General features: G+C 37.2%; 1 protein-coding gene across 1 annotated transcript in view; it reads right to left on the bottom strand.

Annotated features, from left to right (window-relative positions):
* Positions 1–370: 370 nt before the first annotated feature.
* The window catches only part of FRY (furry homolog (Drosophila)), a gene marked incomplete at its 3' end in the record, with an annotated part of 113,952 nt that continues 101,968 nt past the window's right edge, over positions 371–12,354 (bottom strand). The window contains exons 53-56 of the mRNA XM_009869257.1: positions 11,868–12,016; positions 8,325–8,488; positions 6,661–6,850; positions 371–520 (exon numbers count right to left, since the gene is read on the bottom strand). Of these exons, the coding sequence (XP_009867559.1) occupies positions 371–520; positions 6,661–6,850; positions 8,325–8,488; positions 11,868–12,016 (653 nt within the window). The remainder of the gene's footprint in view (positions 521–6,660; positions 6,851–8,324; positions 8,489–11,867; positions 12,017–12,354) is intronic.

The following is a 12,354-nucleotide window of genomic DNA, read 5'->3' on the forward strand; positions in this document are numbered from 1 at the left end:
TGTCATTCTGTCATTCTGTGATTCTGTGATTACCATATTCCATGCTGAACTAGGTAAAAAATTGCTCCTCCTTTTCCATTTGTGGAGCCAACTGTGTCAGGTAGGCACCTGTTTTATTTATGTTTTTTGGCACACAGGCCCAACACATCACAACTATTCTATGCTTCTATGATTCAATATTGCCTGTCTGCCAGTATTTACCTAAAATAATACGGAAAATTAGTATAAATATGGTTAAGAACATGAGATAAAAATTAGAAATGTGAGTACCTTTTTTGATCTAGGTGTTCAAGAGTTACTCAAAAGCGAAACAACCAGTAGAATAAGACACTACAATGCAGTACATGCCCTTTGAAAGGAATATACTCACTGTTTCTGCATCTACAAAAAGGGTGGGACATTCTGAACATGTTGTTAACATCTGAGAAGACCTCACAAACTTGGAGCCTATTCCTCGCAGGTTGTCTCCCAGATAACTAGCTGCATCGCAGGTTAGGAAGCAGAATCTTTTCTGAATATTCTGGAAAACAAAATACAGTTTATAACATTCTTTATTCAAGTACAAGCTTCTTTCCGTCATAAACAAATGGCATGCTCCCTGCGGAGAACTGAACATCTGCTCAAGGATATTGAAAAAAGAGTTATGCTGCAGACAGTGTGCAGCTGGGCAGCCGTGAAACTAATTACAGAATTCATAATAATCCACTACTGAAATACATTCTTTCTTGTAAAAATGACTCAATCTTTCTAAAGCCTTTTACCCACAGGTAGCTAATTTTTTTCTTGGCTGTACAGAGTTAACAAAGTTGATCAGCATATTACTTTTTCTTCCCATTCCGGGCATTGTTTTGTTAGTATTCCATGTCAAGTGGCTAATCAGATAATATAATGGACATCCTAATGCCAAACAGCAGCTTTTGTTCTCCCCTGTGGGAAAAACCTTCTTACTAAAACTTTTCTGCTGCTTGGGAGAACTCCAGAAATACTGCGCTGCATCCGGGAATTATTCTTCTCAGAATATTTTTTGTGTGTTTTGAGTCCTAATCCAGTCTAGTTTTCCAGAAACATTCTAGTGCTGATACTTGCTTTTCAGTGACTGATACAAAAAGTCAATAACAAATAGAAATAATACATTAGTCTTATGGGAACCAAAATAACGATATTGATAAACACACAGCAGGTTTCACTGTTAACATGTATCTCACTAAGCCCAACTGTTCAGCAGAATGAGAGTAACATGAAAATAATTTAAAAAGTAGAAGTATGCAACATTTTTATATGATTCATGCCACATTACCACATTACATTGCTCTGAGGAACGTAGCTTTAGACCTGCATTACTGTAAGCATCTCTCACTGTAGAGAAGTGCTTCCCAAATACCAGTCTGGATGACAGACATATAAACAGCCTGTTACTGCTGCTACACTGGAATATTGAACCTAAAATCAGGCGAGCAGAATTCAGACCTTGTTGATAATGGAAACTGTTGGATTGAATGTGTTTGTTTTTTTTTTTAAAAGAGCTACGTAAGCCCTCACATTGTTGGCATGTTATACACTATCAATAATTCATAAAATGGTTAGAGAAAAACTTCCTCTACAGACCAATTCCATAATTGCTTATTTGTGAATCTCTCTCTAAAGGATCTGAACTGGCCATCTGAACACAGGATTGGAAAAACTGAAAGTTGTTCTACTATGCTTCTACCATCTTACTTCAACACAGAAACAAAGCACAAAATATGTCCCTCAGCCCATGGTTCAGATTCTTTGCCACAGTGAGTCTGTAGCAGAGGCAAGGGACTTTTACTGATTATCACCAAACCAGGTAAATGATTATTTTTACAAGCAATTAGCAGAATCATCTGAATCATAGGACTTGGCGATTGGAGATTGACAGTTGGAGACGTACTACTATGATTTCTTCTGAAAAAGAAAGATTCAGTCCAAGCCTTAGTGGAACTGTTCCCGAAAACTCTTCTGGCCAAGGAAAGAGAACTAGATCTGATCCTAAGTAAGAGAGAAGAGCCAGCTAAGAACATAAAAGTGGAAGGAAATTTATAAAGATAAGTTATGGAACAGAACCCAAGAGATGTTGGTTGAAAAGGACCTCTGGAGAACATCTCATCCAACCTTCAACTCAAAGTGGGACTATTGCCAACACTAGATCAGGTCAGTCATGGTTTTGTCCAGATGAGTCTTGAAAGCTCCAAGGTCAGAGCTTCCTCAGGCTCTCTGGGTAACCTGTTCAGGTGCCGCAAGCCCTCCGGGAGAAGAAGAACTGAGAACTGAGTTTATGAATCTGAGGGAGCAAAGGAGACAGATTACAGAAGTAATACAACTGAATTCAATGCATTCAGAATTTGCAGAAAGAAGCCCATTAGAAATAACTTCACAGGGAAAGGAGATAATGAGAAGTAGTCATTTCTTTAGGAAAAGAAAGAGGGCAGAAGCACATTCTATATCACTGAAAGATAGAAAAAATATTAAAGCATACATCTGGCTGTATGACAAATATTTCACTCAGGCAAATATGCAAAAAAAAAAAAAAAGAAATTGAAACTGTGTTAATTTACTAACTTAGGTACCAAAACCAGCATGACAATTTAGGCACAATAATCAGAGAGGGAGATGTTAAATAAACTAGTAAGAGAAAGGCAGAAGAGTTTTAGTAAACTAAAAATAATTAAGAGGAAGGCCAAGGAATCACAATGGAGATACATAGCTATTAACAGATGCTACTGGAAAGACTGTTTAATGTCTTTTTTTGCCTTATTGCTCCCAGAAAGGGCATTTGTGTGCAGGCAACAGTGAGATATCTGTGAAATCTCAAGTGAGAATAGAACTTGCTAGCAAGGGCTTGGTTATTTTTACATCTTGGAAGATTAGGGAAATTCATGCAATGACAGTTAAAATACTGGCTAAAGAGATCTAGGAGCCATAGCAAATATCTTTGAGAACTCACAGAAAACATGGTGTTCTAAAAAACTTGAGGAAAGTGCTTATCTAAAAAAAAAAATCAAGAGCAAAAGAATTAAATATAAAGTTGAGGAAACTGGGGAACATATAAGAGATTAATAACAGGCATTACAGATGTAATTAGATCAAATCACACCAAGCTATTTAGTTTTCATGAAAGGCTAAGTTTTTCTATTGGGAGGAGAATCAATTGATATGTTATATATTAATTCATTTACTCTCTTAAAAGTAAGACAAAGAAGCCCAGTCTAGAGGTAACTAGGTGTGCAAAACCATATTCAGAAGTTAATTATCAGCAGCTCACCATCCAATTGGAAAAATAAATTGAGTAGGATTCCACTGGGTACTGTCTCTGGCACTAATCAAATCATTAATGAAAATAATGAATAATGGAACATGCAACATGATTATTAAATGCATGCATGACTGAGCTGCAGGGGCTGCAAACTCCTTGGAAGCCAGAATTAGAATTCAGGCTGATCTTGATAAAGAAGCAGTGCAGGGAAAAGAAGGACAAGGTTGTACCCTAGCATAAAGCAATTCACAGAACGCAGTCGGGATGAGGAATAACCAGGAAGGCAAAATTTTGTAGGACAAGATCTGCATGCTAGACTGGGTTACAAGTGGAAAATAAACTGTATTCTAATATACAGCAGATAATGGAGAGAAGTTTTTAAACAGGAATATCTTCTATAGAATTGTTAGTCCTCATAGCCAGTGCTGGTAAGAGCTTAGGCTGAAATACAGAACCTTCTCTTGCTTTTCAAGTAATACACAGACTAATTAAAGAGAGGCCATAGCAACAGTGAGAAGTTTAGAAAATGTGACTTATGGGGAAGGTTGAAAGAACTGAGGTTAAATAAGAGAAATTTAGGGTAGGTGAAGTCATGGTAACAGTCTTCAAATATAAGCAGCAACTGCAAAGAAGAGAAGTACCACTGTGTATAGACCGAGAAGACATGGGCATAAAAGACAGGAAGAGAATTTTTCAAGCAATAAGGAGAGTTAAGCATTGGACTACGTTGCCTAGGAACATTATGAAGTTCCATCTCAGCCTAAAGTTCAACAGCAGTCTAGAGAAAAAAGTTAAAACACACTTGAATGAATGAGGAGTGAAAGTTATAGTTTATTCTGTCCTGGGCAAGATAAGGAATATAAACTCTTCAGGTCCCTTCTAGCACGCATCTACTCATGTATTTTAACAGTTCTAGTTTATTTTATGAAAATAACTTCCTCAAAGCACTTCAGTCATCCTTCATCAGAAGTTGAGCAGTCTACTGTTTAGATTCAAGAAAATACATTCTTCCTTTACTGCTTTCCTTCTCAGATATTCATAAAAGCAACAACCAATCTACAGCTAAGAAGATAACTGTCTTGAATGGTGTTTTAAAGTATTAACAAGTGAAACAGTGAGAGACTGTACTTTGGTATATACGTATAATACTTCACTAAATATATTTATTTTGCAATTACATGGACTACCAGTTCCATAATAAGTTATAATCTCAGCTGTGTCCTTCTGGATGCAGATTACAGTGGCTGAAATCTTTTAAGCAAGGTCTGAACGCAGTAAAATGGGACTACTGTGAATAATAATGACAATGCCAATTGCCAACACATTATGAATACGTATATGCCTGCATATAGCGGCTGTGCTTTGTGTCAATGTAAATAATAACAAAATATTCTCTGAAAGTTTTCTTCATAACCTCAGGTTTCCTCTTCTGGGAAGAGGACTTTGCAATAACAAAAGGGCCTGATTGTGGAACCTACTTGCTAGCTCTCAAGTCTACTTGTCTTAGAACTACTGGTCTGCTGGAAGACATTTGATTTGATGGTATATGAAGAGGCAGCCATCAAGATAATCCAGAGATATCTGAGCTATGACTCATTTACAGGAAAAGTACTTCAATAATATCAGGAATTTTAAACAAGTTTAGCATGTGGGCAAACATCCAAGATACCGTTAACTTGATGCAGACTGAAATGTAGGTGCCCTGGAAAATGCAACTCTTTCAATTCACTAAGTATTTAGTTGACAAGCTCCTCCAAACAAGGATTTTGTTTCACAGTTAAATATTTTGGCAGTACTTTGCATTGCAAGCTTAGCACACACTGGGCTTGTTTCTGAAACTTCCTGCTGGTGAGGGTCAAAAGTCTTTTAAATTAGAGGATGAGCAGCAAAGTTTGATGTTGCAAAGAGAGTGCAGTTCCAGACAAACTGTGATTTTATGAAAATAATCTGGGAAAATAACACTCTTATATTTTAAGCCTGAGGAATAGAACAAAGCTATTTTTATAAACTAAAAATATGGCAGTGACTCCAGCTAAATTCTAGTTTGTTGATAATATTAATACCTTTAATTTATTTTTTTTTATTTCTGTTATTCAGATTTTGCTGTCATTGAATTTTTTTTGAGAGCAGTATTGTAGCTGTCTCCTCCAGTATCAGCTGAAGAAAATGAGTAGACTATCTTCTGAATACAGGGTAAGACCAACAGCATATGCAGTGTGTGCATGCCAGGATTTGGAGTTAAACACCTACTTTACGAGTAATGCTTGGGTCTTGCATTACACAATACTACAACTTAGTTTTCAGAAGTGACACCAGTTCTTTTTCACCTCTTCAACAGAACAAAAAGGACAAATAACTCTCAGAACATTTGAACAGGGCTATTAACCTCTAGGACTGGCATAATGGCAGAAAAGCTGAAACACACATCACGAAGAAACAGAGCACTAATTTTCAAAATTGAACTGTCATGCTCTCAAGTCAGCAATGTTTTTTTCCTTCCAAAAGGCTATTTATCAGCATTTTAAAAATGCCTATAAGGCTCAGTGGTGTAATATTTAAAGGAGGATATGGTGTCCAGCTAGAGAACACATGTGATTAACTCTGGTGACGTACAGAGGAAACAGGACGGACAAGAGATTCTTAATTGTATGATGCTTCTTTATTATAAGGATACTCCTAACGGTATGAAAGAGATTGTGTATTTATTAGCAGGGTATCCATTGCTAATACTAAATTGTGTACTCTGAGATTACAAACTAGAACTCTGCTTGAAGTTACCTGGCTGCTGTGTACAGTGCTGCATCATGCTAAACATCCTGCAGCTGCCTCATATAAAGCAGGAGAAGCAACTCATAAAGGCTTTAAAATGAATTAAGGTAGAAACAGTCATTCATGGCATGTACACCGGACTATATTCTTTCCTCATTTTAGCATGCATACAGTTTCGGAAAGGAGAAGCATATTTCTAGTCTTCAGATTCAAACCTGGAGTTTATGTTACATGATGGCAGCTGGATATTTTATATTCAGATGATTAGGTGCAGAATATTTAGATTTCAACAACGTGAGATGAAAGAACAGATTTCCTGTCTCTGGTAGTTATTGTTTCAGGCTGTTTGTAAAGTAGCAAAGAAAATACTCTTTAAAGTGGATCCACATTTTATAACATTATTTCCAAACCTGCAAGTATAAGATACATACTATTTTGTCAACAAAACTTGTCCTAGAAGACAGTTCTGCCGGAAAACCTAGTATGGCAATTCTGCAGCATGCAAAATTACAATGGTTATATACCGAGTTTATTGTCGGTACTACTATCAAGAACCATCCTACTGGCCACACACAATCTAAACATTTTGAGTTTGTATCTTAAACTTATTTTCTCACCTTAAACAGGGAAGAGAACACATGAAATGTATAAACTGCACAGGAACCATCAGAGTCGCACATGAGCTGGTTGATATGGCTACGCCAGGCTTCCTCTGCATCATCACATGCTGCTGGCTGAAATGCAGCAAGGATGGCAGAAAAAAATGGTGATGGAGGAGGGGAGGCATTTCGATCAACATCTCCAAAACTGAAGGAGAAAAGAGAAATAAACTGTGATAAAAAGAGAATACTAAGAATGTGGCAGACAAAATACGCTATACAGAGAGATAGAATCACAGGACCAATTCCAGCATCTTTCTAAAAATATCCATGAACTCTCAAATTACTTTTGAAGGTTTGCAAGATCCTGGCCACAATGAGAAAAACCTCCAAATCAGAATTCCTATCCTCAGGCCATTCTCATCTATCTTCCACCACCCCAGAATACTCAGATTGTTTGGATGAAGAAGGATGAAACTTCACAGGAGGATAAAGCCCATGAAGAGAAATTCCTCTTCTGGGAAAACTTGGTTTTAATAATGCATAGCAGAACTACTGTAAAGTATATCAGTGGGTATAAATGTTATATATATTGACCTATTTGTTTTCCCCCAAATTTAGTGGATTGGAGAAGATCGATCCATCCCTTCTCCACATTGTTCTTAAGACACAGCATTATTTTGGCACTCCATGATCAGTCGACCAGGCTGACTATAATTTCTAAGTGGTACTAAGCTGCTTGATCCTGTCTATCATCCTTTGGGATGGAGAAATACTTCCTATGGCTCCCCAGAACAGGACCTGTGATTCTGAAGCATGTGGCACACAGAGAGTGAGCTGCTTTATATATCCTCGTTCTTTCCATAAATACAGGCTAACTGCAGTCTAATTTGGCATCCAAAATCTTAAAGAGGCATGGAAATATCTTGATGCCTTGTTGCAACATATACTGGAGTCCAGCCATGCTCAGCAGCAGCCTCAAGAGTATGCAGATAGGATTTTTGACAATACTGTGACTTCCTTATGACCCGTAAGAAATCAGAAGGATGAATAAGGGTTGAACTGTTGAACAGCTAACTAAGCAGTATTTCCATTACTGCCTATCTTCGAAAATCCTTTTTTTCGCCCTTCTTTTAGAATCATAGAATTCTTAGGTTGCAAAAAGACCTTTTAGATCATCAAGTCCAACTGTTAATGTAGCAATGCCAGGTTCACCACTAAACCATGTCCCTAAGCACCAGATCTACATCTCTTTAAAATATATCCAGGGATGGTGACTCAACCACTTCCCTGGTCAGTCTGTTCTAATGCTTGACAACTTTTTCCTAATATCCAATCTAAATCTTTCCTGGTGCAACTTGAGGCCATTTACTTTTGTCATATCACTTGTTACATCGAAGAAGATTTATTTTATATATATAATGTCTAACTGCATAGATACATGTAAAAATTGTACTTTGTTTTTTCTAGAAGGAAAATTTTGGAGTTTTTTTGAGTTTTGTAATAATTACATAGGTAATTAGGGCATTGTCTTCTCATTTCTCTAAATTCATGAGTATTTTATATTCATGAGTATTTTAAAAGTCTAGTGGCCAAAACAGTTATTCCATGAACTAACACCTTGCTACCACTTTGTTGTACAGTGCAAAAGAACTTTTATGAATAATAGCATATACAAGTACCTAGCAAGAGCAAACTGTTCCAGTCTGTCAACTTTCTCTTCAGTCTCTGTCATATCCAGACTAAGGCTATCGCTGCATTCAAATTGTCCAGGGAGTTCATTTGTAGACCCCGAAAGGTCATCCTCATGGCCTGCCGTATCTTGTTCTTCACGTACAGCTTCAACCTAGGGGAGTGAATGATGATGTCTTAGAAAACAGCAAATTAGTAAGTTAATTCCATTAATAAATAGACAGCATTGAATGAAAAAAAACACCTGACAACATGCTAAATTGCATAGGTATAAAAACACAGATCATAAATGACATGAATTAAGTTACACTTAAAAAATCCTGTATTTGCTCAACTTACTATCTTGGATCAATACTACTTTTCTTCAACTTAATTTTTCGAGCAAGGACTTTCAGATTTCCATGTGTTTGGCAACATAGCAGGTAGGTATTTTTTTTCAGGAAAAATAATAGAGTTCTTGTTACTGTCAGGCTGTCCTTGCCACTTATCATCCAAGAGTGTATTAAAGCCTCTCAGCATATACTGAAAACAATCACTGTCTGGAAGACTACATACATGTTTAGAATTGAGAATTGTTAGCATGTCATTTACATAATAACTTCCATTCAGGAAGAATCTAAAGCACTCTACAGGTGATTAAAAGGATTATGCTTCTATCATTTCCTTCCTTTTACATCCATTAGCACCTAGCTCTTGGTTTCTTTTTTAAACTTTCCAATTTCTCTTGCATTTCTGGTCTGAACAAATTTTGTTTCAGTTTTAAGCTTTCAGCTTCTGTCTGCATCCTTCATAGCATCCTGCAAAGCAGTTCCTGTAGGGATGACGGCAGTGGGTAGCTCAAACTCTGGATCTTTTCTGTTTGGGGTATCTCATAGGGTGTGTGCTTATGCACATGTGCATGTCCATCTATGTGCTGGGAGCTGGTAGGGAGGGAAATCCTTGGCAAATGGAACTAAAAAAGAAAAGTGTACCTCTGCAGGTCACTGCTTGCATCCTACAGATAAACTCTGTGGATTTGTATTTCCAAAAATTAAACAAGACTTGTCTCAGAAAGGACAGGCTCAGAAATGAACTAGGAGTCAGGTTTTTTGTTTTGTTTTCTAAGTGAAAGGCATAGGAAAATTCTGGAGTCCAAGGAAGATGAAATGAATCAGAGCACAAACGATCTTGAAAAGAGAAATGAAAGCTATATGGCTAAATTACCAGAATAGGAACCAGAGCAGCTGGCACATTTGGATGGGATGGGATAAGGGAGTAAGAAGGAGGAAGCAAACACCTCACACCTACTGAGTCCAACACAATGCCCAAAAAGCAAAACAAAAAAGTGGACTCTAACTATTTGTGCAGGATTGGAGTACACTTCCAGAAATCGATGAGTTTAGATAACTTGAAAAATGTATTAAACAGCATCATCTGAACCTTTGTACCCCTCAAAGCATTATCCATCACTGCCTTTTACTCCCTTATAAATTCTCTCTTGATCTGTGATCACAAACTTCAATAGAAAATTAGTGTAACTGATTTTGTGCTATTAACAATAATAGATGGATTTTGGCACTGAAACATGTGAGAACAGGCCTACTTAATCAGTAAGTTACTCTCATTCACTGCATCTGTTTCAAATTCGAGGTGATATTTTTGGTTTTTGCTTATGATGCCACAACTAAGCATTTTTGTATAGCACTAAAGAAGTAACAAAAATTTTCCTCTGCATTGCTGACATACCATCAGCTCCCTGAAAATTAGAACTCAGGAGGGAAAGAAAAACATGAAAGAGCTCAGACTTTGTGTTATCAAAGTAGGTAACAATTATTTAGGTGCAAGTTTCAAGTTTTCTGACTAAAAATTGGATTTCTTCCTTCAAATCAATATAAACACATGCATTTTAACTTTGTTTATACTGACTCCAATTTGTTTTGAGTAAAAATACAGAAATATCCATACTCGAAGAAAATATCTTTGAGGCAAAAAATGCTAAGGCAGCATTCCGTGTAAAGCTTATCAATTCAAACGTCTTTGTAACACTGGCAAATCTGTGTCACCTTGGTTATTAATTTCACCAATATCAGACCTTTCTCCAGATTAGCTGAATTTACCTGTCAATCTCACAGGAAACTGCTGTGAGTTTATATTCTTCCCTTACTTTTTCCAAAGCTTTGCATTTTTTGATGAACACTGGCATGTGGGTATTTGGGCATTAAAGAAATTTTCTCAGTAAAGGTTCGAAAACCCCAGGCATATATGAAACTCATGAACTGTGATTTGCAATTCTTAATGTACACACCAATAACTAGGGCAGCTGGATGCATGAGATTAGCTGCAGTCACCACCTGCAACCATATCTCTCTGGTTCCAGCTTCCTGAACTGAAATTCTGCCAACTTCTGCTGCTTACGGTCGTTACGCAGTAACTCATCTACTGGCAGTTGTTTTGACAAATGATAACGAGCTTAGCTTTGCCACAATCATTATTTTGAGAGGTTCCTCTCCTTTCCTATCCTTACTCACATTTCCCTCCTCCTGTCCTTTCTTCCCCTGGGGAGATTTCTAACACAAACAATTTGTTTTAATATTCAGCACAATTCCAACCTCTTCCCTAGAAGTTTCCATTACTTTTGTTATATGCAGTGCTAGCAGTCCAGTATCAATTTTTTGCATGGCTGCATTTGGAAGGGACCACGGGCAAGAACTGGAATGGAAACTGATGATTACACAAGACATATTCTTCCCTGGTGCCATTCTCTTACACAGATCTTTCTGCAGAAGTCACCCAATTTAAACATGAGAGAGAAAGATCTACTGGTAAAGCAACAGTGTCATTAAGGCACTAACCCACACACCCCCCACCCCAGATTATATCCCTGGAGTAGGCTCACCTGATATCCCACAAAAAGCATTATCAAATAGAAAAGTAAAGAAACCATCCCCCACATTGATAACAATTTACCAACCTTACTCTAAGTTCATCTTCTGACACAACTGTATGAAATAAATTATGTTGAACATGGTTGCTGTATCCTTGCAAATCCTGGCTCTCCACCCCCCCAGGATGGCTTAATATTGTGGTCATGAATTTAAAATTTCTGAGTGTCTGCCAAAAGGCAAGAACTGAATCCAGTGCACACAGCTGTACAATAGATCCCCACAAACACAAAAATCTCAGAGAATACACGCCTACACCCACCACATGAGTTGGCATATCGTTCTTCTAAATCAGCATGAAGAACAAAAGAATATTCCCTTAGGGTTGTAACTTGTATCCAGTTCATGAATTTGTCTTCAAATGAGCTTGTGTTTTAGCGCATAGGTAGTACAACATACTTAAGAAATAATAAGGGAAATCTTTTAATGAAGAAAGTATAAGTAGAATGGAAAGGGTAGGAATGTGCAGAAGCATAGGAATGTATTGTACTATGCCATGATATACAGGAAGCCAGAATGTACAGATCAAACTCTTCATGAAAATATAAGTGAAAATAAAAGTGTTGTGTAAAATACAGTCCAGTTGGAAAACAATGTAAAAAATGCATTCACCTTTGATTCTTCAGACACTTGGAGATTATTCATATCAGGCAAAGACACATCAAAGCTGGACGTTCCTATATTAAATTGATGAGGGTCTGCTGAGGTTGTGTCACACGATGTAGAAAGAGAGTCAATATGATTTGTATCCTCAGAAAAAACTATTTAAAAGTTGACAAAAGCACAGGATGAGTAAGTATACAGGCACCCTACCACACACTGTTTTTATGAACACGCAGCGCAGGCACTGTCTTAAAGGGCAGTGACAGTGGCATTTGTACATGCAGACATATTATAACCCATTCAATGTTTTGATCATAAAAATTCTACACAAACACCTCAGAGGTGAACAATGAAAACCTGACAGTTTTACCAAATGGGAGTTTGTCCTATCTCTTTAAGTGTTAGATACATGAGAAAGATCTACTACTGGCCAACTGTGAAAAAATTGTCATGTAGTAATTTGTGCAAAAAAGAGCAAATAATCATATCTGATGTT

The sequence above is a fragment of the Apaloderma vittatum genome, unplaced genomic scaffold (assembly GCF_000703405.1).
Source record: "Apaloderma vittatum isolate BGI_N311 unplaced genomic scaffold, ASM70340v1 scaffold16435, whole genome shotgun sequence".
Lineage (NCBI taxonomy): Eukaryota > Metazoa > Chordata > Aves > Trogoniformes > Trogonidae > Apaloderma > Apaloderma vittatum.